The sequence below is a fragment of the Neomonachus schauinslandi genome, chromosome 16, assembly GCF_002201575.2.
Source record: "Neomonachus schauinslandi chromosome 16, ASM220157v2, whole genome shotgun sequence".
Taxonomy (NCBI): Eukaryota; Metazoa; Chordata; class Mammalia; order Carnivora; family Phocidae; genus Neomonachus; species Neomonachus schauinslandi.
In genome coordinates this window covers 49,125,252-49,152,305 of record NC_058418.1, presented here as the reverse complement: position 1 = coordinate 49,152,305, position 27,054 = coordinate 49,125,252, and the positions used below count along the sequence as shown (strand labels likewise).

General features: G+C 48.0%; 1 protein-coding gene across 1 annotated transcript in view; it reads right to left on the bottom strand.

The window, feature by feature from the left end:
* SYCE1L (synaptonemal complex central element protein 1 like) overlaps nt 1–27,054 on the bottom strand; it is a 43,659-nt gene that overhangs the window by 12,425 nt on the left and 4,180 nt on the right. Inside the window, exons 2-10 of the mRNA XM_021705366.2 lie at nt 25,351–25,413; nt 24,033–24,092; nt 23,772–23,846; nt 23,160–23,207; nt 22,829–22,883; nt 22,007–22,070; nt 21,084–21,153; nt 20,917–20,992; nt 20,555–20,639 (exon numbers count right to left, since the gene is read on the bottom strand). Of these exons, the coding sequence (XP_021561041.2) occupies nt 20,555–20,639; nt 20,917–20,992; nt 21,084–21,153; nt 22,007–22,070; nt 22,829–22,883; nt 23,160–23,207; nt 23,772–23,846; nt 24,033–24,092; nt 25,351–25,413 (596 nt within the window). The remainder of the gene's footprint in view (nt 1–20,554; nt 20,640–20,916; nt 20,993–21,083; nt 21,154–22,006; nt 22,071–22,828; nt 22,884–23,159; nt 23,208–23,771; nt 23,847–24,032; nt 24,093–25,350; nt 25,414–27,054) is intronic.

Here is a 27,054-nt window from a genome sequence, read left to right as displayed (position 1 = left end):
CAGAAGAATTACAGCTTTGGGAATGAAAAACAGATTGAGAGGTTTTAGAGCCTCTGCAAACTGCCACTCAAGCTTATTATTTATGAACTCTTTGCTCTTTAAAATTGAGAACAAAGCAATTAACTACAATTTCACACCTTCAAGAAGACTCAGAACACAGTCCGATATCTATTGTAAATTCCAAAGTGTATTCTTTCACTTAAATTTGTAGTTCCATTGCATGGAAATTTTCCTCTCATTCAAGTTAGAAAGTGAATCTTTTAGTCTGTTCACTGAAAATAGTAGGTAATGCATACTAATCTGTTGCTAAGAAAGTAAGTTTAATAGACCCCATTGTAAAGGTAATTGCAAGGCCAGTATTTAAGAACACAGTACACAGAGGCGGACCATGTTAACTGAGGCAGCGTGCTCCCTGGTTGGTTCACGGAGTACGGGGACCAAAGTTTGCAAATGCATGCCTTGGTAACACCGGGTGTTCAGGTTAAGGGCATGGCACTTACTGTGGGTCAGGTCCTTAATCCCCCCACCATGGCTGTGCTATACTCCTATTACTACAAACCACCCGTGCACTTGAACTGGGGAGATCAGGGTCACACAGGTGGGCAGGCATGGGTTGGAACGCAGGTAGCCTGACCAGAACGTGAGCACTCCCTCGCTCTGCCCAAATAGGAGTACCCAGCAGGTGCCAGGAAAGACACACCACATCCTCGGCGTCACACCAAAATACCACACCTCAACATGGCTTCTACTGAAAGAAAGTAACGGGATGTTCCTTTTAGAGAATAAAAGTAACAAAATGACTCCCTTGGTTTTCACACTTTAGAGCTGCTCAAAGAAAGAATTAGACTTGAATTGGCATCCCTTGTGATTTAGACCCGTGCATTATCCTCTCATTCTTCCTATTCCTACTGCTTGATTTAGACCCCTGCCGCCGCCTCCTCAACTTCATCCTTCCAACCTCAATCTCCTGCTCCATTCAGTTTTTCAGAGTGGTTGTGCTCATGACCAGTCTACTGCTCAAGGAAACTCTAAATGGCTGCTCCTGACCATAGGATAAAATACATACAGCCCAGACTTTCTGGGTCTGGCTCCCAACTGAGCTCTCAATACTCCCCTTCCTTCTCCCATCAAGAAGTAACCACCAAACCCACCATTTCTTTGTAATTCCCCTCCCCCACCCCAACCCCCAGGACTAGTCCACAAATACCAGGATCTTGCTACGTGTAGTGGTCTGTTCTGAGCGGTGGGGCAGGGGGCACCCTGATAAATGCAAATATAAACTCTGCACGGATTCCGCCTTCAAGTCCCAGATACTCAGTGCTCACATGGACCATGCACCTCCCCGGCTAAAATGAAACAACCCCGAGGAATGAGTGCAACTTTGGAGATTTTATCTAATCAGCTGGGAACTGTGTTTTTTTGCTTAGCTATTTTAGTTGTCAAAACACCTCAAGCAAATGAGCACACCTGGTGTGGAAATGGGGCTGAGTTTCAGGCTGGGGGAGATTAGGGTGAGGGTGTTGACCTTCAAGTAGAAAAAAGCACAGTGATTTCCTCTCCCTAGTCTGAGTTCCTTTCTGTATTTTGAAATTTGCCCCAACCACACTTACCCGTTCAAGGTAAGTTGCTGTTGGACATTTCACAAAAGCCCAGTATGTGGATCCTAGCATCTGAGGGTGTTTCTTGTTTACAAATGACATGGCGAGTCCGTGCAGGACATGGAAGGGGACTGAAGATAAAGGTGAGGGTCACATAACTGGAAATCACACGGAATGGACTGTGTTGAGTGCAGCCATTCCGCACACACACCCCTCGGTGGAGACCGGAGTTACGGGAGGAGGAAAACTGATCAACTGATCGCAGTCGGTCCTTTCTGCAGCAAGGAAGCCAGGCGGCTCCACCGCGTTGCAACGGATCCCACTCACCGCAGGGGGGGACTTAGCGCCGCGCACTGACCACATCTGTTTGCAATAAAATGCATGAGTGACCAACAGCAAACGGTCCGGTCCTGCCTTCCCGTTTCCGTTTCCGTTCCCTACCTAGATAAATAATCGAACAGGTGCCTCTGTGTTATAGAAGGGATTGCCATTTAGTGTCAGGGAAGGAAAAATCCATCAAGGCATGCCGTCCCCACAGAGTGTTAACAAAATCATCCAGGGGGAAATGTGCTCCTAAAAACAAAGAGATTCGTTTGGATTTGCCATTGTAACTATTTAAGTAATTTTAATTTATTTTGAAATAGTTAATGTCTATATTTGTTATTTTCAAAGACACAATGGTTTTAATGAGATTAGGAACATGAGTAACAAACTTAAATCACAAAGCACCTGAGTTTTCTCTAGCTGTGTACTAAATTAGCATAACCTTAGCTGCTCAGTTTCCATGGGTCCGGAGTCCAGGCACAGCTGAGCTGGTCCTCTGCTCAGGGCCTCAGGGAGCAGCAAACACGGCGTCTGCTCATCTGGAGGCCTCGCTGGGAAGAACCTGCTTCGCGCTCATGTGGGCTGTCGTCAGCATGCAACACCCTGCAGCTGCCCGAGAGCCCGGCCCGCTGCGGCCTGGGGGCTGGACGCCGCCTCGGGTCCCAGAAGCCTCCTGCACGTCCTCACCTCGGGGCCACCTCCTTCCTCAGCTTCACGAGGGGAGGCTCTAGCTCCAGGCTGCTCTGACAGAGTCTTCTACGAGCTGATGTCATCACAGGAACGACATCCCACTGTGCCGGCCGCATCTGTGGGTCCCAAGCACAGCACGGGTCCTGCCTACACTCGGGGAGAGGGCACCGCACAAGGGCACGAACGTCGGTCTGCTGCATTAAGTTATGTGGATAACCTATAAGAACACATTGGTAGCCATTATCTCCGTGTCTAAAATTAAAGGGGCAAAAAAATGACAGATAAGCTCAACTTCATTAAAACTAAAGACTTCTGCTCTGGGACAGATGACGTCCAGACAACGAGAAGACCAGCCACAGACTAGAAGAAAATACTGACCAAAGACACAGGTGATGGAGGACTGTTCGCCAAAATGGCAAAGAACTCTTAAAACGCAACGTGATTAAAAAATGGGCCAAAGACCTTAACAGACACCTCACCGAAGAAGCTACACAGGAAAATGCAAATGAAAACAACGAGCTACAACGCCACCCCTGCGAGAATGGCCACAGTCCCGACCGCCAACAGCAAATGCGTGCAAGCGTGTGGAGCAACAGAGCGTCCGCCGTCGCGGGCCGCGGGGGGGACGACAGGGCAGCCGCTTGGGAAGACAGTTTGGCAGCAGCTTAGGAAACTAAACCTCTCTTCCAATGCGATCCAGCAATTGCCCTCCTTGGAATTTCCCCCAAAGGAGTTGCAAGTGTACGTCCACACAAAACCGGCACACGGACGCGGTAACAGCCTGATCCAGAACTGCCGAATCTTGTAGGAAACCACGACAACCTTCAGTAGGTGTGGTCCGTCCAGACCATGGCATATTATGCAGCACTATAAACACATAAGCTATCAAGCCATGAAGAGACGCAGAGGAATCCTAAATGCGTATTTCTAAGTGAAAGAGGCCCATCTGAAAAGGCTACATACTCTAGGACTCTAACTACAAGGCATCCTGGAAAAGGTCAAAGGATGGAGACAGCAAGAGGATCAGTGGTTGCCGGGGTCAGGTGGGGATGAGTAAGTGGGGCACAGAGGATTTTCAGGGTAGGGAAAATACTCTGTATAATATCATGATGAGGGATATAGGTCATTCTGCCTTCGTCCAAATCCACAGACTAGCCAACACCAGGAGTGAACGCTAATGTCATCTTGTAGTTTAATTACAATGTGTCAATATGGGTTCGTCAATTAGAACACATGTACCATTCTAGGGGGATGTTGACCATGGGGGAAGCCATGCACGTGTGGGGTAGGGAGTCCACAGGAAATCTCTATACCGTCCCCTCAATTCTGCTATGAAACTTAACATTTCTTTTTGTTCTTATGTTAATCCCCATACATTACATCATTAGTTTTAGATGTAGTGTTCCATGATTCATTGTTTGTGCATAACACCCAGTGCTCCATGCAGAATGTGCCCTCCTCGATACCCACCACCAGGCTAACCCATCCTCCCACCCCCCTCCCCTCTAGAACCCTGTTTGTTTTTCAGAGTCCATCGTCTCTCATGGTTCGTCTACCCCTCCGATTTCCCCCGCTTCATTCTTCCCCTCCCGCTACCTTCTTTTTTTTTTCTTAACATATATTGCATTATTTGTTTCAGAGGTACAGATCTGAGATTCAACAGTCTTGCACAATTCACAGCGCTTACCAGAGCACATACCCTCCCCAGTGTCTATCACCCAGTCACCCCATCCCTCCCACCCCACCCCCCACTCCAGCAACCCTCAGTTTGTGAAACTTAACATTTTTTTTTTTTAAAGATTTTATTTGACAGAGAGACACAGCGAGAGAGGGAACACAAGCAGAGGGAGTGGGAGAGGGAGAAGCAGGCTTCCCGCCGAGCAGGGAGCCCGATGCGGGGCTCGATCCCAGGACCCTGGGATCATGACCTGAGCCGAAGGCAGCCGCTTAACGACTGAGCCACCCAGGCGCCCCGAAACTTAACATTTTTTAAAATAATTTCTTTTAAAGCCTTAAAGGACTGATCAAGACTTACGTAGGATAATACCTCAGAACCCCATTTCACTGTAATCCTATACAAATGTCAAGGTCTTAAATCAGGTATCCTCATAACAAGGAGCTTTAAACACAATAAAGAGAATTTTTTAAAAAATTAAGCTTCCTGATTATGTTACTATGTTTATCTAGGAACTTTGCATTTAAGAATCAACACTTTCATGAACCATATTTTTTTTTCCTAATTTGCTTCAGGAGAGTAAAATAAAAAATCATATGGGATAAACAAAAACAGAATCCTGGCCCTTTATATGGGATGGAGCAGCTGCTGAAAATTCAATCTTAGCCTGCAGCCACCAGCGTTATTTGAATCTCAGGGACTAACCTGGGGAGTAAACAAATACTGCATTCAATGATTGCAAATTAATATTTTTAAAAAATCTTCAAACACAATCTGATTTCTACATATAGGCTTATATATTTAGTCTAAAATTTTTTTTAAATAGTCCATAGTATAAAAAGTTAGTGAATACTCCATTCGTTCATTTATATATATCGGACAATATTCTAAGTGTTGGAAATTGCATTACTTATTTATTGATGCTTAACAAAATAACCCCAGGGGCACCTGGGTGGCTCAGTCGTTAAGTGTCTGCCTTTGGCTCAAGTCATGATCCCAGGGTCCTGGGATCGAGCTCCAGGTTGCATCCCACCTGCTCCCTGCTCAGCAGGGAATCTGCGTCTCCCTCTGCCCCCCCACCCCACCCCACTCTTGTTCTCTCGCTCTCAAATAAAGTAAAAAATAAAGAAAGAAGCTATCATTTTGGGAATATCTTTTCTGTTTGCCTTACTTTACAGAAACCTTTTTCCCAGGTGCGTTGGATTCTATTGTGGCCATTCTGACATCTTGCTGGTATTTAGTACGGGATGTAATAAACACTGGATCATCTTAAAGTAGAATATTATGCCTTAGAATTGTTGAAACTGGAAATCTAGAATGTGCGTTTGTTTTACTCTGAGGAGGATGGATGAGAATACTTCACTATCCCTAAATAAGCTCTTGAACGTGGATTTAAAATCACCAAGGTTTTTGATGAATTAAGAAACTTGCTGGTATTTATTTCTTTACAATATTTCTAAGAGAAATAAACTATCATCTGCTCCAATGATCCCAACAATGCTTACACAAGCCCCGCAGATTTGAAGATAGGCTTAAGTTTTTAAAAACCTAATGCTCTAAAATTACAAACCAATTTGAAAGTGGGAGATATTGAGCCACAGAGAAGAAACAACCAAACCAAGCCACCAACTTTTATAATTAGTATTTCACTCAAAGCTCATAACCACATTTTTTTTTACATATTCTTTTTTTTATTGTTATGTTAATCCCCATACATCATTAGTTTTAGATGTAGTGTTCCATGATTCATTGTTTGTGCATAACACCCAGTGCTCCATGCAGAACGTGCCCTCTTTAATACCCATCACCAGGCTAACCCATCCTCCCACCCCCTTCCCCTCTAGAACCCTCAGTTTGTTTTTCAGAGTCCATCATCTCTCATAGTTCGTCTACCCCTCCGATTTCCCCCCCTTCATTCTTCCCCTCCTGCGATCTTTTTTTCTTAACCATAACCACACCTTTTGACAGATCAGTATTATACTTATTTTACAGATGAATAAATCTAGACATAGCATTTTGCAAGTTTGATTTATGTCCTATTTCCAATTAGGCAATGTGCCAGATTTCAAACTATAAACCTACTGTGCCTTGTTCGGTTCTTTTTCTGAGATAATTAATTTAGAGGGTCCATCTGTAGTGGTTTCAACAGTGTCCCCCAATTCATGTCTTCTCGTAGTATCTCAGTGTGACTTTATTTAAGACATAGGGACTTTGCAGAATTAATTAGTTAAGAATTGAAGTAAGATCATACTAGATTAGGATGGATTCTAAATCTGGGGAGACTGTCCTCAGAAGAGGCATAAAAGGATGCACAGAAGCTCAGGGAAGAAGGCAACATGAAGGTGGAGGAGACAGAGATTGGAGGGAGGTGTCCACAAACCAAAACACATCAAGGATTTGCTACAACCACCGGAAGCAAGGAGGGAAGCGTGCCGAAGTTTCTCCCCCAGAGCCCCCAGAAGACCTAACCCTGCCAACACCTCGATTTCAGACGTGTAGCCTCCAGAACTGTGAATGAACACATTTCTGATGTTTGAGCCACCCAGTCTGGGGTACTTTGTTACAGCACCCGAGGAAGTTGTGCCCCATCACTTATAGAAAAGAATTATTTACCAATGAAAACCATTTTTCTTCATGAAGCCAAATGGCCCCTGATCCTAGTGTCTCTTGATCTAGGTCATATAAATTGTTCTGTGATGAATCTAGAATCTGTGAGATAGCAGAATCATTTACAGTGTTTAGATTAACTCACTATTTCCATTTGCAATTGCAAACAAAACAGCTAAGGTTATGGCTGGTTTTATTTGCAGTATAGAGTCTCTTTCTCAATTTCTCTCTTGACCTTGATTTATCTTCCTAATATTTATATTCAAATGCTCTTCCTTTTTCAAAATAACTGAATTGGAAACTCATGGAGGGCAAAGTCATATTTGGCGGGTTACCTGTTGGACTGAACAACTCGAATACCATTCATTGCCTTTCTATCAAACCACACCCCTGCAGGGAGTTACACTGGTCCGCCGATCTCTAGCCTTCTGAACCCTATAGACCACCATGAACAGAAACCTTCCCAAGGCTGAGAAAGAGAACAGTGCTGCATTTGAAGTTCTTCAGTATCCTGAAGGCAGAGCAACGGCCTATCGGACCACATGACCCCGTGTCTGCCACGGGTCCTTTCTCAGATGGAGTCTGTCCTTCGTCTTGTCAACCATGGAGCCGTTAGACTCCATCAGATGGACGATCCTGGCCACCTTCTCATCTTTTTACCTGGCCTCTCCAACCGTGCCCATCCCTTCCATTTAAATTCGTATCAAGAGGACCTTTTCCTAAAACCCATGTTCGCAAGTATCTAGGACATCATTCTCCAGAGAAACAATAGTTAAGACCAGGTGACGGCCCCACATTTAATATTTAGGATCCGTTCATTCGTACAGCACTTAAACACAGTACCGTTTCTTTCTCGGCTGTCTATGGTGCTTGGGACTGAGAGACGGAACACACCCGCGGACCACAGCCAGAGCACCCGGGGGTGGGGTGGGGTGGGGTGGGGTGGAGACAGGACCCCCCGCGGCAGGGAGCGTCTGCAGGAAGCCCACCCACCGCACCCACGATCCGCCGCAACTCTTGGGGTTGGGGGGAAGAGGCAAACATCAGCTCCTTCGGCAACTGTCCCCAAACACCCAGGACTGGATTCATAACTGACTGTTTTCCTCATTTTTGCCCTCACTTCCAACTTAGGACCCACAGGACAGAGCCTTCACCACCGCACTGGGAGAAAGCACTCCCCCCCCACCCCCCATCACACAGGATGCTCCTCGGTGGTCAGCCCCAACCACAGCCTCCAGCCTGGGCTACTGGACACCTTGGGGCGTTTGCAACTGAAGCTTTTCTTCTCTCCTGTCTGCCTTGGAGTCTCTGCCAAAGGCAGATGATGGTGGCTGACTCCCTCGCTGGAGACTGTCAAGAAGTCGCTTCTCCTGCTCCTGGCCGGTGGCCTGCGCTTAGTCCCACAGGGCAGCGAGAAGCAACGTTCCTGCTGGACCGGCCCCTGAGACTTCAGTGTGACTGTTCCATCAGCAGAAACACAAACTCTGCCGCTCCTGGTCTCAGGGGCTGATTCTATACAATGATGAGTCCTGTCTCGCAACATGTACCCTGTACTCATAATCCAACGTTATAAATGTCCGTACGGGGCAACCTGATTCCTATGACGTGTTATGTAATACATGTGATTTATTAGATTATCTCTTAATTCTTGCTTATATTTTTATTTCTACTCATCTCTGTGGATTCCAACCTATCAGAAATGCCAATACGCTATGAATGGAAATATAATTACGTAAGGATTAAATGCTTTTCAGTTTGTGCCACGTTCACATGGAAAACTCAGGAATTATTTCCTGATCATGCTGTTGTCTTTGCCTTACAAATCAAGGCTTAAAAAAAAAAGAAAAGTGCATGCTGATATTTTAAGAGGAGATGTAATCACACAGAAAAGCCAGTGAGGGGAAAGAAGAGAGGCAGGGATGTTGGGAAGCAAAGACGAGGCAGCGCATTACTCAGGAGCCCGCTGCATCGCCCAGAGAAGCAGCCGGTCCCTCCGCCACACAGGACATCGCTGGCCCGCGGACAGCCAATCCCCACGTCCGACCAGAACGTCAGGACAAAGACAGCGCGTGTCTCCAGCTCCTTCTCATCTCCCATCTCTCACTGGTCCAGACTTTCCCTACTAGGAGTTAACATTTGCAGCTCTTGTCATCCGAGCATTGCAGACATTGGCTGATGATGCCATACGGCCCAGTCTGTCGCACCATATGGCGTCACGTCTTTATTGCCCAAATAAAGTGGGGCAGGGGGGAACAGAGCCTCGGTGGCTCTATCCCATTGGAGCTGCCTGCTGGGGTTTCTGTGTCCCCCATCCAGGGGTGACACCGGAGTCCTTCCAGATGTCAGCACTCACCGTGGAGGGAAGGGAAGACCGCCCATGCTGCTAGTGGGGATGTCCCAGTGGCCGGGGTTTGGAGGTGGCACCAAAGGCAGCGACTCTCTCCGTAAACAAGGAGTCAAAAGCCCAAGACACAATGAGACCAAGAAACATGTGACCCTTCTACGTTTAACACGGGAAGATTCTGACAACTGAAGGGTCAGCACAATAAACCATCCTGGGGCGCCTGGGTGGCTCAGTCGGTTAAGCGACTGCCTTCGGCTCAGGTCATGATCCTGGAGTCCCGGGATCGAGTCCCGCATCGGGCTCCCTGCTCAGCGGGGAGTCTGCTTCTCCCTCTGACCCGCCTCCCTCTCGTGCTCTCTGTCTCTCATTCTCTCTCGCAAATAAATAAATAAAATCTTTAAAATAAATAAATAAACCATCCTGAAAAATATAAATAACTGCCAAACTGGAACTAGAGAGCTGTAGAACCCCAGAATTTAGGCTATTGAAATATACAGCCACCTGTCCTCCCAACAGAGGAGACAGATTAAAATCAAAATATTTAATAATGGCAACCCCCAAACCATTTGTCTTCAGCTGGTGCTGGGACAGAGAAGCAACAGTGCAAATTAAGTCAACCTGCCCCCTCGGAGTAAGGACCGAAGTTAGGCTGGCCAGGACTAAGGCAAAATATAGAGAACATAAGACATTTCTAGTGCCTGAAAGTGGTCATTTCGAGGGGAAAACAATCACGATTGTCTTTGATGTAGAACTATATCCCTACACACAGGATAATGAAGGAGCATCGTTCAAGGAAAAGCCATGCTAAATGAGCTGCCACAATGTTTACCTGTTTAATTGCATAACACAAATACCGATGTTTTAATTAGTATGTGTGTGTGTTACAAGAACTTAGAGAATCTCAATTGGAAAATGATTACAAAGTGGGTCTACAGGTCGGTCTCAGTTATGAATGAATCGGGTCCTGGAGCGCATGTGGTCTTGCAAGATCATCATCATCAAACGTGGTCCTGAAGCATAGTAATAGGAGGACAGCACAGCGGACACGTGTGGGAGATGCAACCATTTGGACAGCAGATGACCTTCCCTCTGATTTCTCTAATCCCCGTGGTACGTAGCACAGCAATGAGCTCGTCTGTATTCAATGCAGTTTCAGATACAAGAAGGCTCTGCTGCCACCTCTGTCCCCCTCCCCGGCGTCCAGGGAGGCCCTTCCTTCAGGCTTCATGGTCGACCTTCCCAAAGGACATGGTGTACTTCACAGTAAACCACTGGCAGAGACGAGACCACTAGCCAGGCAAGCGCAGTCTGGTGCCTCTTTGCGGGTCTGAGCTGAGCTGGTGCGCGTACTGATTAGTGACGGAGCGATTAGATTTGCAACAGGACGCCCCAGAAATCACAAGGCCCTTGCAGGTAGAAGGTGTGGTTTAAAATGCTAAGTATGGGACTTACGGCCCCGTGTTGCTGCAAGGTACCTCTCAGGACTGGTTTCCTCACTCAAACAAGGGAATTCCCAGACTGCATTGGAATCCAGAGCCAAGAGTTGTACCAAAATCCCCAACAGGAGGAGCTTGAGCAAGGTAGCAGCTGAGTTCCCCTCTGCCTCACACTAGGGTCAAAAGAGGCAGACACCTGGGGGGTGGGCAGCTCTAAGGGCCAGGGGCTCAGGCCCCTCCTTCCTCACTGTTCTCCCCTGGTCCCCCTGTCTGCAGGGCGGAGATGGCCCGGAGTCAGCTGAGGGGAGAGAATCCTAAGGCCTGGAACACATACCCCCCCCGTCTGAAGGGCACAAGCCGTGTTGTGCTCCAGGGGGCGAGTACCAGCCCCAGAGCCAGCTCTTCACTTTTCAGCAATCACATGAGTTGGTCGTGAAACACAGCTTGATCAAAAATTCAATTACAGAAACTCACAACAATTTATATTAGAAACAAGGGCAACAGACTCAAAACTCAACCCTTCCAAATAACTATTTTACTATTGTCGATGCTCTTACAGTTGGTTATTTACTCCCATTGTTCACGCATGCAAATATTCCACAATGATATGCTACCGCATGTTTTCCTGACAGTGAAGAAATTTCACGTGGGCGGCGTGAAATCAATCACAGGGGTTGTATTTACACTACAGAAATTGGCAAACACTGCTACTCAGGCCTCCACTGATTGTCTTGTTGATGGTCTACACCGCAGCTAGCCAGCCAGCTCACACCTGTTTTGGTTCAGTCCTTAATCTAAGCATTTTTTGTTTTAAAACACAAAAAGAACAGAAAATGGGACCGCAACAGACTGTATGTGGATGCAAAACCTGAACTATATACTAGCAGGCCCTTTATAAGAAATGTTCCTGAACTGATGGAAAATATTAATAATGCAAATGACCCTGAAAAGCGTCCTTCCTGGCTGTCAGCTGGATGACACCCTGGGCCCTACAGAAGCAGCCTCCTTCCTCGCCATGTGGCCCCTCTAGCTTCTAAGCCAGCAAGGGAGAAGATCCCATGGGTCAAATCCCTCCCATGCTTGGAGTCTCCTTGGCCAGGAAGCACCCAGTCCCTTCTCAGGGCCCCCTGAAGAGGTCAGACCCAAGCCTGCTGAGGATAATCGCCCTTTCTTGAAGTCAGCTGTGTCATAAGGCATGCTCTGATTACAAAGTGATAGCCCGTCATAGTGCTAGGTCCCCCCAATCAAGAGGATGAATTACACATGGACTTGGATCCCTGGGGTCATCCTAGAGTTCTTCTAGGAGGGCAGCCTTGTCGTTTCTGCCATGTCTACCTCCCGTATTTACATTATTGAGAATTTAATGAGATCCTAGGTATAAGAAGCACCTTATTACCATGAAGTCTATCGTGTTAAAAAGTGCTCAAGTCCAGGGCGCCTGGGTGGCTCAGTTGGTTAAGCGACTGCCTTCGCCTCAGGTCATGATCCTGGAGTCCCGGGATCGAGTCCCACATCAGGCTCCCTGCTCGGCAGGGAGTCTGCTTCTCCCTCTGACCCTCCTCCCTCTCATGCTCTCTGTCTCTCATTCTCTCTCTCAAATAAATAAAATCTTTTAAAAAATAAATAAAGAAAAATAAAAAGTGCTCAAGTCCAAAGTGTTACTGACCTCTACAGCCTTCTCAAATTCATACACTTAAATCCTTGATAACAGACTCCCTTTCCCGTTCCTAGTTCAGAACCCAGGATGGAGGTAGATCTTTGACCCTGCTTTGGTTTTGTACTTCTTCCAAGTCATCCTGAAGAGATTACTGAGCCCAGCCATAGGATGGGGCCTAAGAACAGGAGTAATACAGGAACCCCTTCACAGTGTGTCTAGCAAATTCCCTCCCTTCGCTTTCCCAAATGCAAGACTTTCCATTCTTCCTTCCCTCTTCTCCTTTCATTTCCCTCCCTGTCCCACTCCCCATCTTTTCCTCTCCCTCCCCCTCCCTCTCTCCCTCTTTCTTGCCTTCCATTTCTTTTACCAACACACTTAGAAACATGTATAAAAGAACAAAGCCCATTCAGAGCTTAGGAATAGGAAGGGAGCAGTACCTTTCTTTAGTCAATTCCTATACACTCGTTTCTTTGGCCAGAGGCCAAAAGATAATAATTGCAACTTTTTAACATCTTTACAATGTGCATCTGGTGCCTACGGTATCCATTCATAAGCTAGTCATAAATTCTGTAAAGTACTGAGGAGGCACATATAACAAATTCTGGCTCTTAGCTGAGCCAAGCCTTTCAGGGAGATGTGTTTATGTGCCCAAGAACGCTAGAATCTCTGAGGCTTCATTTAGCAGAAACAGCTACAATGTTTGATTTGAGCTTCTTTTTAAATGAAAGCAGTATTTTAAGGACGGATGGTCAACAAGAACTTACTTCAGGGGCAAAACGAAAGCAATGAGCAACCAACCAGCGGGATTCCTCACGAGGTCCGCAGCAATACGTGGCACCCACATGCGTCCAGATGACGTAGAAAGAAAACATCTCCTCTGCCACGACAAATACACAGATGTCACCTGCACCCTCTCTTTTTAGCAAGGGTAACGCCCCTACCCTTTGTGGGAAACAAGACAACAGGCCCCAAATGGAATCATGATGCTAAGTCCCATATCACAAAACTGAGACTTAATTACACTCCCGGCTCTTTCAGAAATGGAATCGTAAACCAGTCAATCAATCACCCGATCAGCACCAATCAGTTCGTCTGCCCCCTTGAGCCCTGCTCTTCCCTAAAGCAAAATAACTTTGCAATAACCAACCAGCTTTTCGGCCTGGTAAAACTCCCTTGTCCCCACTCCCGTCGGCCCACAAACACCGTTCATGTTCTACACCTCCTCCTCGGAGCGCCTGCCTATCTACTGAATTGGATGCTGCCCAGTGGGAATTGATTTTTGCGCAAATAAACTCAAAATTTTTAATGTGCCTCAGTTTGTCTTTCAACAGTTCTGGTGTCAGAGAAGGAACCAAAGGCGACCCCTGACACCCCCGAGGAACAAGAGCAACCAGACAAAGTACCTGCTGGGTCCCTCGGGCTCGCTGCTCCGCGGTCTCTGGAGGTGATGGGTGCGTCCCTCTCAGATCCGGGGTCCTGGCCCCCCAGGACTTTGCGTTAGGAGCCTGCAGGCTATTTGAGCTCTTCTTTTTCCAGAGGGCTCCGGAAGGAACCGGGCAGAGATTGAGCCGGGTCTGACTTAAGCTGGAGAAGCCAGCGTGAGGCCTCAGGTGAATAAAATTTTAAGGCTGAAAACAAGCAGGTTAAACTTATCAACGATGAGCTTGAGTTACAGTGGCCACGGTGGAGCCACAGGTGAGCTTATCCATTTATGAGGCGTAGAAAAAAAGGGGTCTCGGCCATGCACTCACCATAAAGGGAAGAGGGAAAATTATTTTTCCTCCTTTACAGTTCTTCGTGACAACATTGAGAACCCAGACACCCCCACTCATTCCAGAGCCTGTCGAAGGGATCCTGGGAAAACTGGCCAAACTTGGCGTCAAAAGTCCCTAAAAAGGGCGCCTGGGTGGCTCAGTCGTTAAGTGTCTGCCTTCGGCTCAGGTCATGATCCCAGGGTCCTGGGATCGAGTCCCACATCGGGCTCCCTGCTCTGCGGGAAGCCTGCTTCTCCCTCTCCCACTCCCCCTGCTTGTGTTCCCTCTCTCGCTGTGTCTCTCTCTGTCAAAAAAATAAATAAAATCTTAAAAAAAAAAAAAAGTCCCTAAAAAAACAAGTTAAATCAACAGATCTCTAAAGTAGTAATTAGTAAAAGCTTATCGTGCACCCACCAAAAAGACAGTTGTAAATGAGCGCTGGTTAGATAATCTTCCTGATAGACCCCTGCCAGCTCCTAAAGCAAAGTGACCTTGCAATAACCAACCAGCCTGGTTACCTAGTGTAAATTCCTCGTTCCTGCTCCCCTCTGCCTGCAAGTCTTTCACTTTATACAGCTCCTCGGGGCACCTTTCTGTCTGGTACATTGGATGCTGCCCCATTCAGGAATCATTGAACAAAGCCAATAAGACCTTCAAATTTTATTCAGTTAAATTCTGTTTTTTTAAAAGTTGAAGCAAGAAGAAAAAAAAAAAAGCCAGACAAACCTGGGCGGACTGGGAAAGTGCACGTGTGCTGTGGCGTGCAGAACAGGAAGAGTTCTAGACTCCACGCAGGAAGACCTGGGATTGAAATCGAGCCTTATCCTGGTTGGTAAGCGGCCATCAGTTTCCTTTCCCAACAAAAACCTATGGTGTTGATTAGGATCGCAGTAGGACTGCTGGGATGGTGACCGACTGCGAATATAAAAATTCTCCGTAATGATGATGGCAGCTAACTCCAACAGAGTGCCCATTCATGCTAGGCCAAGTCTTGTCTTACGCGCTTTCTTGACATTATCCATTTCCTTAGCCCTCACAACAACCCTGTGCTTTGCAGGGGAGGAGACGGGCTCAGAGAAGCTAAGTAACTGGGTGAAGCCACAGAGCTGCTGCGTGGCGGAGCCGGGCTGCTTAGGGAGGTAGGTACCCCAGGAGCCCGGAGGTCAGTCACCAGGCCTGGGCAGAGAGAGGAATTACCACGCCGCCTCCCCCCCACACACACACACACAGTCTATGACGTCACCTGGCCACTCCCTCCCTCTCCCCTCTCTGGGAACCCCTCAAGTCCGTCTGGCTCCTCTGCCCGCTCTCCACAGTTGGCTCCTTTCTAGCTCGGTTCTCTGAGATGCTCTTCAGCCTTTGGCAATGCTGAGACCCACCAACCCCCCCAGCCCCGGGGGCCATTCACATGTGAACCTGAAAGACAAAGCAAAGTTCTGAGAACAAATTACAGGAAATGAACACAGCACCCTGCAGATCGAGGAGGTAGGGGCGGGGGAAGAGGGAGGTCCGCGGATCCAGGAGAACAAATGGCAAATCAAAAGCCAAAGGACACAGATTTGTTGTGGACCAGGAAAGGCCACCATGTGTGAGAGCTGTCATCTCCTTATGGAGGCTGCTGTAGGCCAGGCCAGGCCTCCATTCGTTCCCCTTTGTCATTCCTGAAATCCTGGCCAAGGAGAGGGTCAGAACATCTCCCAACTAGCAGTGGTGGTTGGGGGGAGATAAAAGACCTCAAGGGAGAGCCTGAGATGCCCTTCTCATTTCTGAGGGACTAAATACCAACAAAGAAATTTCATTAAGAAGGCAGAGTTGAGGGGCGCCTGGGTGGCTCAGTCGTTAAGCATCTGCCTTCGGCTCGGGTCATGATCCCAGAGTCCTGGGATCGAGTCCCGCATCGGGCTCCCTGCTCTGCGGGGAGACTGCTTTTCCCTCTCCCAGTCCCCCTGCTTGTGTTCCCTCTCTTGCTGTGTCTCTCTCTGTCAAATAAGTAAATAAATCTTTAAAAAAAAAAAAAAAAGAAGGCAGAGTTGAGCCGGGACCTACCAAGAACATCATGAACTAGCACAGTCACCTTTGGAAAAAGTCAGAGTCTGAATGGAGAGGGGTGTGCTTCCTAGGGACTGGGGATAGATCAAGTCTGGTTTTACATATGTTCATGCAAAATATAACACCTGCCATCTCAGGGGCTTCTCGTTGGGACATTTAGGACACAGGAAGGGGCTATGGAAATGGAGCCCCAATTTTCCACTTATTAGATTTATTAAAGGATTTCAAATCTTTGACAAAGAGCCATACAATAAACCCCTAGATTGACTACCATCTTTCTGCACCCACTTCGTCCTCCCCCTCTCATACACACGTACACACTTCCCCTCTGCCAAACCATCCAAGCATCGGCGGCAGACATTATGAAACTTAAAACCTACTTCAGCCCTCATTTCCCCAAAATAAGGACATTCTCCAACCAACCACCTGCCAGTACCACTGCTAGAAATCAACATTAATTCCACAGTATCATCCAAATTTCACTCTATTCTTAAATTCCCCAAGGCCCCCACAATGTTTTCTCCCAGCCTTGATCCAGGGTCCATTCAAGTTTCATGAATTTCCTTTGGTCTCTCCCATTCAAGAACAGTCCTCCAATGTGGTGGGCAGAATAATGGCCCCCAAAGTTGTCCATTATTCCATAGAACCTGGGAGTATGTTACCTAGTGTGTCTAGAGGGTCTTTGCAGACATGGTTTAGTTAAGGGCCTTGGGTTAGGGGATTTTCCTGAATTACCTAGTTGCATCACAGGGGTCCTTCTAAGAAGGAGGCAGGAGGGTCAGAGGAGACGTGATGATGGAAGCAGAGGTCTGAGGGTGGGAGTCAAGTATTTAAGGCAACCTTGAAAAGCTAGAAAAGGTAAGGAACAGATTCTGAGAGCCCCCAGAAGGAACACAGCACTGATGACACTGTGATTTTAGTCCTCCAGAACGTAAGCTGAGTCCTCCAGAACTGGGACTTCTGACCTCCAGAACTGTGAAGTAGCAAATTTGTATTGTTTAGCCACCAAGTTTGTGGTAATGTGTCACCACAGTGATAGGTAACTAATACATCAGAGCTTCTCCATTCTTCATGACACTGACCTGTTCCAGATGTCCAAGGTAGTTGTCCTATAGAACTTCTCGCTGTACAGATTCCAATTGATTAAACGTAAAACATCTTCATCAAGAACCCCACATGGGTGATGAGGTGTACCTCCCACTCATCTGGTCCCACGACTGGTCATGCTACACTTGGCCCTTGGTTCAGGCAGTTCTATCTCCCCACTATAAAGTCACATCCCCCTTCAGAGTTAATACATAAACTGGGATAAAATTTTAAGAACATGTGATTATCCTGCTCCTCACTAGCCAGTTCAACAGTTTTGATGGCATGTCAATTGTGTAAAACGCATTCCTGAAGCCTGATAATTTTGTAGCGTAGCCATTTTGAACCTCTTGCTAATGGCATTAAAAGAAACTATACTTATGTAGGTGTTCAGGGGATAAAATCAGCATTTTTGCCTGAGTGAGCAAGGACATCTGGTATACCAAGAGTATGCCCTTCAAATACACTAAAATGTTTTCTGAGATGCAAGACTATGGGATCTGTTCATCCACAAACTGAGATGTATACACCGAAAAGGGATCTGGATGCAGGTGTGTGTGTGTGCCTTGCATACGTGTCCATCCCATGTGAAACACTGTTCCAGTCTTCAGTGCTGAGCTCCTGGCACGAAAGGCATCAAGTGAGATCAAGACACCGGGAGACCAGGAGCCATGTGTCCTGCAGGTAACAGCTACAAAGGGGCCAGGGGCACAGCAGATGGCCCAGTCCCCTTCCACACCCTCTAATAAGACAGTGCTGTCCAATAGAAAAAGAAAATAATGTGAGCGACATATGTAACCTAAAATGTTCTACTAGCCACATTAAAAAAATTAAACAAGGAAAAACAAGGTGAACTTAACCTTAATATTTTATTTAAGCCAATATATTAAACGTTATGATTATAACTATTCACAAAATAGTATCATTTACATATGTCATCAACGTAAGAATGATTAAGGATGCATTTCATTTTTTTCTTGTTCCAGGTCTTTGAAATCCAGCGTGCATTTTGTACTTGGGGCGTGTCTCCATTTGGACCAGCTGCACTGCACGTGCCCGGTAGCCCCTTGGGGCCCCTTGAGGCCCGGAGCTGTCACGCTGGGCAGCACAGCTCCCATCTAGGACTCCCTCCATCTTATAAAGGTGCACGTCTCATATTGCTCTTCAACGTTCCCAAATAGCAGTCTCCTGTCCTTTTATTCTCCCCTTCCAAACCCACAGTCCCAAAAGAATGAAGATGAAAAGGCTAAAGAATTCCTGACTAGGAAGGCCATTTGATCCTTTCCTCCCCAGGGAATAATTTAACAACTGTCCTTAACTTACAAGCCGTTGAGAAAGAGAAGTGTGTGAGAGTAAAGAAGCAACCACTCAAAGTCTGAGCTTTTGGGGAACTCCAGGAATATGGAATAAGCCAGTATTTATTTTATACGAGAGAAAAGAAGAAAAACGGTTAAGAACTATCGGCGCATGGAAACAATTAACAATTAATCATCAGTAGCCTTCAGATCCAAGGAATTTCAGGGGCTTTCATGCATGTACAAAAATATCCAGGCAATAACTGAAAGGGACATTTGTCTTCAGCAGTTTTTTTTCAGGGCTTTTACTGGAAACCAGGGAGAAAAATAAGGCTGGTCAGTCTCCACTCTTCAGAGTTCTGTGGGGGCGCCAATCAACCCTTGCCTTATACCGTACCCACATGAGGCAATTTAGCTTATCTGTGGGTTCAGGGGAGATTTCCTAGAGGAGCAAGGAGTTGGCTAGGTTTATAATAATTTCTGTGAGGTTGGTATCATTTTGCAAATCTGGCAATTGAGTTTGGGAGACCTTAATCAGTTTGCTGAGATTACTCAGCAAGTGAGCAGGGAAACCAGGATTTGAATCCTAGGAGGAAAATGGTAAGTTGGTAGAATATCCAGGCTGTCCCATCTGTGTGACACAGAGACACCAAGGCTCCCTAAAGATCCTTGGAGGCCGGCCTAACGCAGGCGGGCAGTGGGCCAGGGGAAGTGATAGCTAACCTATACTGAGTGTTTGCTGGGGGCCAGGGCTCCTTCTCGGAACACTACACAGACTCGGCAGACAAGGCCCGACTTGACTGGGTCCCCAACAATTCTCCAGTATTATCCCCCCTCCCTCTTTACCTCACCGTGCTCCACCACACTGGCTCCCTCCAGATGTTCCTCAAACACAACAAAGCCCAATCCCACCTCACAGCCTTTGCACGAGCCATTCCCTCTGCCAGGGGCACCTTTCCCCCCGATGTCCACAGGGCTCCCCTCCTCACTCGCCCCCTCACCTCCCTGCTCTGGCGCCACTCCCTCAGTGAGACATCCCCTGACCATGCTATTTAAATTCAGGGCCAACACTGGTGCCTGGCACACGGCGGACAACCAGCACAGACATTTTATGAAGACATGTTTAGTCAAGGACAGCACCCTGGTGCAAGGTGCCTTTTGAAGTAGGGTCCCCCAGGCCAGCCTCCAAGGCAGCTGACAGACTTAACAGACTTGCGGTTGTTCGAGGCCCTGGGGAACGGCGTCCCACAGGAGGACACAGCTGGGCAAAGGCCCTGAGAGGAAAAAGTGCTCGGAGAGGGTGCAAAAGCAGAGGGCTGGAACCGAACGTGTGAGGGGGAGCAGGGGGAGGCTGAGAGGTCAGTGGGATTCTGTGGGGAATGCAGGGGCTCTTGGGAGGTTGGAATTTACTCTGAACCACAGGAGACAGACAGGACTTTACATGGGTTTTTAACATGTTCCCTCTAGCCCTTGTTGGTAAAACAGTTAGGAACCCGACGTGAGGCCAAGGAGCTGGGGTGGCTTAGGCATCCACGTGTCCTTTGTGATGCTCACGAACATTCATTGAGCTCCCCGAGCCCGCCACGTGACTGATGGGCGGAGCCCGGCCGAAGCCCCGCCCCGAGTGCCTGGACACACCCCCGGCCCGCCGTGAGCACAGACACCCCAAGCCCGGAGGAGCACAGACTCAGGCAGGAGGTGGAGGAAGGTCCAAAATCCTCGCCTTTATTTCTCGGTCGGCCTCGAAGGGGGTGGGGGTGGGGAGCTTCGGGCGGGTCCTAGTGCTCTGGGGGCGGCTCCAGGTCCTCGTGGAGGGCGCCCGGGCGCTCGGGGCCAGCCTGCGGGAGCGGCGAGTCAGGCTGCCGGCCCCGGCTCCCGAGGGCGCTGGCGTCCCCGCACGCAGGCCGGCGGCTGCCTTTACTCTATCCGTCACGTCCCCCGCCGGGCGCCCTGCTCCCCACTGATGCTTTCTCCAAGAGACTCCGAGGGCACCCCCGCCCGCCGTCTCTGCCCCCGCGCCGCATCGCTGGGCTCCCTACCTCTCCTTTGCAGGCCCCGTCCTTTGGGGTGCAATGGATTAGGGCAGGACCCTGTCCCCCGAATTGCTCCAGCTCCGCCTTCAGCCTGGAGAGCAGGGGGCGCGGAGAGGAAGAAGAGAACGAGAGTGGAGCGGCGCGGGGAGGAAGCCACCAAGATCCCGACATAGACCTCAGACGCCAAGCGGCCGGAGCCTCCGCGAGCGGCTGGGGTGCAAGGAGCGCCGCACCCCAGAGGCCCCGCCGATCCGCTCCAGCGCCAGGCCTTCCGGGAGGGGCGGCTGGAGACGGTGACGGGGGAAAGTCGGCCCATTGCCCTCCTCCTTGCTCCTTCCCCTTCGCCCCTTGCTCTCTGCCCCTCTCACCCATCGTTCACCGCCAGGGAGCGCCCCGAGCTCAGCTGCCGCTCCACCTCCTCTAGCTTGGCCCGCGCCAGTTTCTCTGCGGGTGGGCGGAGCGTCATGGGCGGGGCCAGGAGCTCCAGGGGGCTAGGCCCCGCCCCCTCAGCCCCAACCCTGCACGGGGGCCCCACCTTCAGTGAGCAACTGCTCCTTGCTGCTCTGCAGGGCACATATTTCCCGGGCCAGCCGCTGCTTCAACATCTGCGAGAGAGGAGACTTGTCTGTCCGTTTGTCCTCTCAGCCCCCTTGGCAAGTCCTTACCCGAATTATGTCATTCATTCATTCATTCATTCATTCATTCAACTATTTATTAACTCGATGTGCAGTTCCAGCTGTGGCCTGGTGGTAGGGACACATCTCTCCAAAAGCTCCCCATGTCTCCGTGTACCTCTCAGATCTCATCTCTTCTCTCCCCCCATCCTCCCCCCGCCCCTTGCTCTCTCAAATACCCCAGGCTGGCTTCAGCCTCAGGGCCTTTGCACTGGCCTTTCCTTCTTCCAGGAACATTTGCACCAAGATACATGCATGTTTTCCTCCCTTACTTTATGTCTGTATTCAGCTGTCACCTGCTCAGGGATGCCTTCCCTACTGACATTACATGATCTACTTATTTTTTTGTTTAGAGTCTGAGTTTGCCTCCCCTTGCACCCAACTATCCTGGGGACAAGCAAATACTTGGCCCCTTTGGCTCCCCACTGTCTCCTCCTGCCTGGAACATTGATCAGACCATGGCCTTTTCAGGGTTCGTATTTGCCACTGCAAGGGGAGCAAACTCTAGGTAAGCAGGAAGAAAGCAGGATGCTCAGCAATGGTTACTGTTAACAGTCTGGGTAACAGTCTGGGCAATTGCCCAGTGTGGCAATGGGGGCAATGGTAAGAGGTGGCTAAATTTAAGGTAAAAGCTGAAGGGCTGAGTAGGTGGGTAAGAGGAAGAAAGGAGTCAAAACTATCCCATGGAGTTGGGGTGACCAATGGGTAGACACTGAGCCAGTCAGTGGAGACACTGAAAGCAGGAGAGGAAGGGCTGTGGTTGGAGGCAATGAGGATGGCTCACGTGGAATTCCCAGAGGTCCTTGTGCTGGCCCATCAAATTCTCCAGTTGTTCGTCAACGTGCAACCTAGGGGCCAACAGCCAGGAATGAGAGAATACATGCTAGGACTGACATCCAGCCTGGCTCAGTCTAGGGGATTCCTCTGGATGGCCTTTGGATCTTTGCCCAGTGCTCCCTCTACTAGGAGCCCCCTTATGGGCTTTCTCCTCCAAGCCTTGGTTCCAGTAGCTCCTCTTCCAACAAACTCCCTGATGCAAGCCCCACTCCCATGCCGAACCAGCACCACTCTGGGCCATGGACCCGGGGTTACTCCCAGCAGTTACCCCAGCTTCTTCTGTCTGCAATTCTCTGCGACCTGAGAGTTATGGACAGAAATTTGCTCTGTGCACTCCTGCAACATGGAGACATAATGCTGGCTGGCTGGCTGGCTGGAAAAGGACTGCATAGATGTGTGGATGAAGGGATGAATGTGAGTGGGTGGACAGGTGGGTAAGTGGATGACTGGAGGCCTAAATGGGCAGATAAATAAACAAATGAATGCATGGTGGAAGAGCTGGATAGCCAATAGAAGAAGATTTAGAAAAACAACAGGGGGTGAAATTTATTTAATAAAGAAACTAGCAATGAATGATCAAACGAGTGAGTTAATCTCAACACCACCAACCAAAATCAAAGATGAGCAGGGAAGTCTCTTGTCTAGCTATTCTATTTTACAGAAAGGAAAAATGAGGAGTGTGTGACCAAGGTATATTTTCCCTAGCTTTTGCTCCCTCCTCCTCCAGGTTGGGAAATAAGGTGGGGAAGAGTTGAGCAGGACCTCTTACTTCTGAGCTCCACTTTCCTTCCTTTGGCAGTGCAGCTGGAGGATCCTCAGTGCCTCTGTGGGGAGAGGAACCAAGGGAGCCCTGTGTGACCTCTTGGGGAGTCAGGATTGGGTGGATGTAATGGGCCCCACATCATATCACACATTGGAGGGCACTTGGAGGCCTTTAGTGTCTACTTCAAGTCAGGTGGCAGCTAAGGCAAAGGTCTGAGCAGAGAGGGAAGCACACCCTGACTCAGGTTTCAATGGGATTAATCTAGCTGTTCTGGGAAGTGTGGGCTTTTGTGGGTAAAATGGGGTAGAACAATGAAGACAGAACAGCTGATAAATACCTTGCTTTTTGCTCAAGACCTCCTCTAGGTGCACTTTCTCTCCATTCACTGGAAAACACAGTGACACTTTGAGCCTCCAGAGGCCAGATCCTGTGCCCTCATTGCAACTTCATGCAAAGGCTTATTAAAGTTACAGAAGGCATGGTACAGTGCCAGGGCAGGGGAGGTATCTTCTTGCCACCTGCACCCACCTCCCACTGGGGACCATCCTGATCCAGCATCTCCCCCTCAGTGTCCACATTCTCTATAAGTGCCAAAGGAGTGAAGACCCTGCAGAATGCACAGGGTTTATACCAATGGGAGAGATGACTAGAAATAAATACACTGTATCAAGTGGAAATACAGGCTGTGAAGAAACAAATAAAGCCGGGGAGTGGGGGTGACAGAGGGAAGGTGGTAGTCCATATTTAGATGGGGCCGTCAAGCGAGATCTGTTAGAATGAAGTTTGGGCTGAGAGCTCAAAGGTGACTTGAGATAGCAAAAGGCAATTGGTATTATACAGATAAGAGTGTTGCAGATGGAGGGAACAGCCCATGCCAAGACCCTGAGGTGTGCACAGAACATCAGCAGTGCTCATAAGATCTGTGGGTCCCTCTTTTGGTCCTACTTACAGGAGTCCAGTTCCTTATGCAGGGTCTCCCTGAGAGCTTGGGCTTCTCCCAGTTCCTCACTGGATTTCTTCTTTGCTGGGCCAAAGAAGAGGACACTGTGTGAGTGCAGCCTCTAACCTTGCTATTCTCTTGCACACTGTGACACTGCACACTCATCTTTCAACAACCTGGAGGTGCCTGGATTTTACAGACGAGGAAGTGGTGGCATTCAAAGTCCAGGTTCTTCCTGGCTAGCTAGGAAGTCTAGGTCCTGGAGTTTACCTTGCTGAAGCTCATTAATCCGGTTAATCAGGTCTTCATTCTGTGGCTCCAGGCTTCCCTCTGCAGAACGAAAGAAAGATTGAGCCAGAGAACATAGGTGCCTGGCTGTCTAAGGCAGATAGAGATGGGTGGGGGTTGGTACAGTGTCTCTGATACTAGCAATCAAAACGCATTTATTGAGTTCCTGCTGTGTGTTGGGCTCTGTAAGAGGCCCTTGCAGGGTTTGCATTCTGCATGGGCGAGACAGACATTGAAAGAAGATATATGCTATCAACGTGGGTGCTCTCTTTAGAGAACTGTCTCTAACTTCTCCCAGTACCAATTAGAGGGCTCTGTATGGAGATGACTTCCTCCTCATCCCTCTCTGGCTTCAAGGTCAGCAGCACAGAGTTGGGGCAAAAGTTCCCCAACCCTTGCTGGGTCTCACTACCAACTCCTGACACTCTGAAGTGGCTGGAGTTGATAAACTCAAGTCCTTGGTCTTCTGAGACCACCAACTCCCATCTCCTGAAACTTCTAGGAGAGTGAATGCTCTCCAAGGTGCTGATTATGACTTAACACATTCCTGAGGGTCTTCATTTTACTGGAGACAGTTATGGTCACTCTGAATTTCCAGTCCTGTAATTTCTCTACCTAATTTGAATTTCCAGTCCTGTAATTTCTCTACCTAATTTTAGCCTAGGCAGCAGCTCCCATGAAGGTGGCCATGCGGGGCAGGAGCGTGCCAGGCTGGAGGAAGGAGAGGTTCTCTTTTATTTGGAACAGACCAAACAGACCAATGGGTCATAGTATTTTAGTTGCAGATGGCCTGGGCTGGGGGTCGAACTTCAAACCCAGCCAGCACTCTGCCCCAGCCCTGATGTAGGCTGGCTCCTAGGCCCCCTCAACAAGTGAAGCAAGGTGCAGTCATTTGCCATTGCCATTTGCCATTTGTATATAAAAAGGGAGGACAAAGAATACACACCCAGGAATGTTTTTTTTTTTTTTTTAATCTCTGGAAAAATACCTAAGAATTTTAAAAATAGTTGCTGCTAGCCCTTAAGCCAGGGACATGGATGGCAGGTGCGTGCGTGTGTGTGTGTGTGTGTGTGTGTGTGTGTAAGAGAGTAGGGTTTTCCATTCCCTTATTCTTCTTGATTTTTGAAGCTGTACTTTTGGTTCAAAGAATTAAATTGAACAAGAGGGAGAATGCATAATGGGATAATTTCCCAGGATAATTTCCAACCCAGTCCCATGTGAGATGAGGGGACTGGGTTGGAACCTTATCTGCCTGCCTCAAAACCCCAGGCTGAGCCTCAGACACAAAGAGATACATGACCTTTCTGCAGCTTTTTCACCATTGCCAGCAGGTCTTCAGTCATCTTCAAAGACTTGGTCTGCCCTGGGGAGATGAAAACAAGAATTACAGGATGGAGGAAAGGCCACGCCTATCTGGGGAAGGGAGGGAGAATGGTGCAGTGAGTTCTGTGGAAGCCCTGGGCTGGAACTGAGGACAAGCTGGGGGAGCAGGCTTCCAGCCAGAGCAGGTCTCCTGCAAGACCCTGTCCCTTGCCCCTGAGCTTTCTGATGTGTGCTGGATGAATCAGGACTCCTAATGGTCAGCTTCTCCTAAGAGGTCAAAGGACATCTCAGGCATTCCCTTAATGAAATGAAACAGCACTTTCACTGCTGCTGTTTAAAATCAGTATGAAGTTCTAACTGATGCAGAAGGGCAGAAAGATGGCATATGAATTTTTAAAGAAATCATTATAGGTCACAATTTGCAAATTCTTAAAGGACTAATGGATGTAGGAAATGGAAGACAACCAGATATTATGAGCCTCCTCACGAAAGAACACAACACCACTTATGAAGGATTCTTGCCAAAAACCAAATCAAACCAAACCAAAACAAAACAACCCAGGAGTCTTACCAGATTTCTATACCTAAATACCAACTCAGAAGAAATAAAAGGGCCAGAGAAACATGTTATGTGACACCATGGGGATGCAGATGCTGGAAAACACCACAGGGCAATTTGGTTTCTTCAACAAATAAAATGCAAAGGAAAGAAAAAAAAAGGGAGAGGGGAAACTCTATTGATTAAAAGAAACTTGACCCGTATATCATTCAATTGTGAGGAAAAGACCTTACTTGGAACCTGATTCAAAGATACTTTTCACCATAGATACATGTATTTAACATGAGCCTGTGTTACTTTTAAAATTATAACAACAACAACAAAACCCACAGGAAAAATGTTAACATCTTAAACTCTTGAAATCAATGATAAAAGGTCAAAGTCCAGTGACCCACTCCTCTCCAAGGAACACTGGGCAGAGAAAATGAAAGGCAGCTCACAAAATGCATCTGATAGTCCCAAGGTAAAAGAAGAGATGCTTACTCACAGTTACAGTGCAAAATCCCTCCTCCTCAGACCCTAACTTCCTCACTTCCCCTTCAAAGAGACCACTAGTGTTACAAGCTATCTGTTGTGTAGTTGGGAGACAATTAAATTCACAAGTCCACTCATGCTATTTAAGTGGTGGTGTGTCATAAATGGTGCTCTACATCTTATTTTTCATTTGACTGTGTATACAGTGATCTTTTTATTCTTTTCAGTGGCTTCATAATGGTCCGCTGAACAGATAGACCATAATTTAAGAGAAGGCCCCTACTCATAGATCTTCAGGTTGTTTCCCTTCTTTTGCTGTTAAAAACAATGCCACAGTGACCATCTGTATTAGTTTTCTTGGGCTGCCATAACAAAGTACCACAAAATGGGTCTTCCTTTTAGAGATCTCTAACTTCTCTCAGTCCCAATTTCAGGGCTCTGTATGGAGATGACTTCCAGTCATCTGGAAGACTCTGCATTTCCAGTCCTGTGATTTCTCTACCTAATTTTAGCCTAGGCAGCAGCTCCCATGCAGGTGGCCACGTGGGGCAGGAGCGTGCCAGGCTGGAGGAAGGAGAGGTTCTCTTTTATTTGGAACAGACCAAACAGACCAATGGGTCATGGTATTTTAGTTGCAGATGGCCTGGG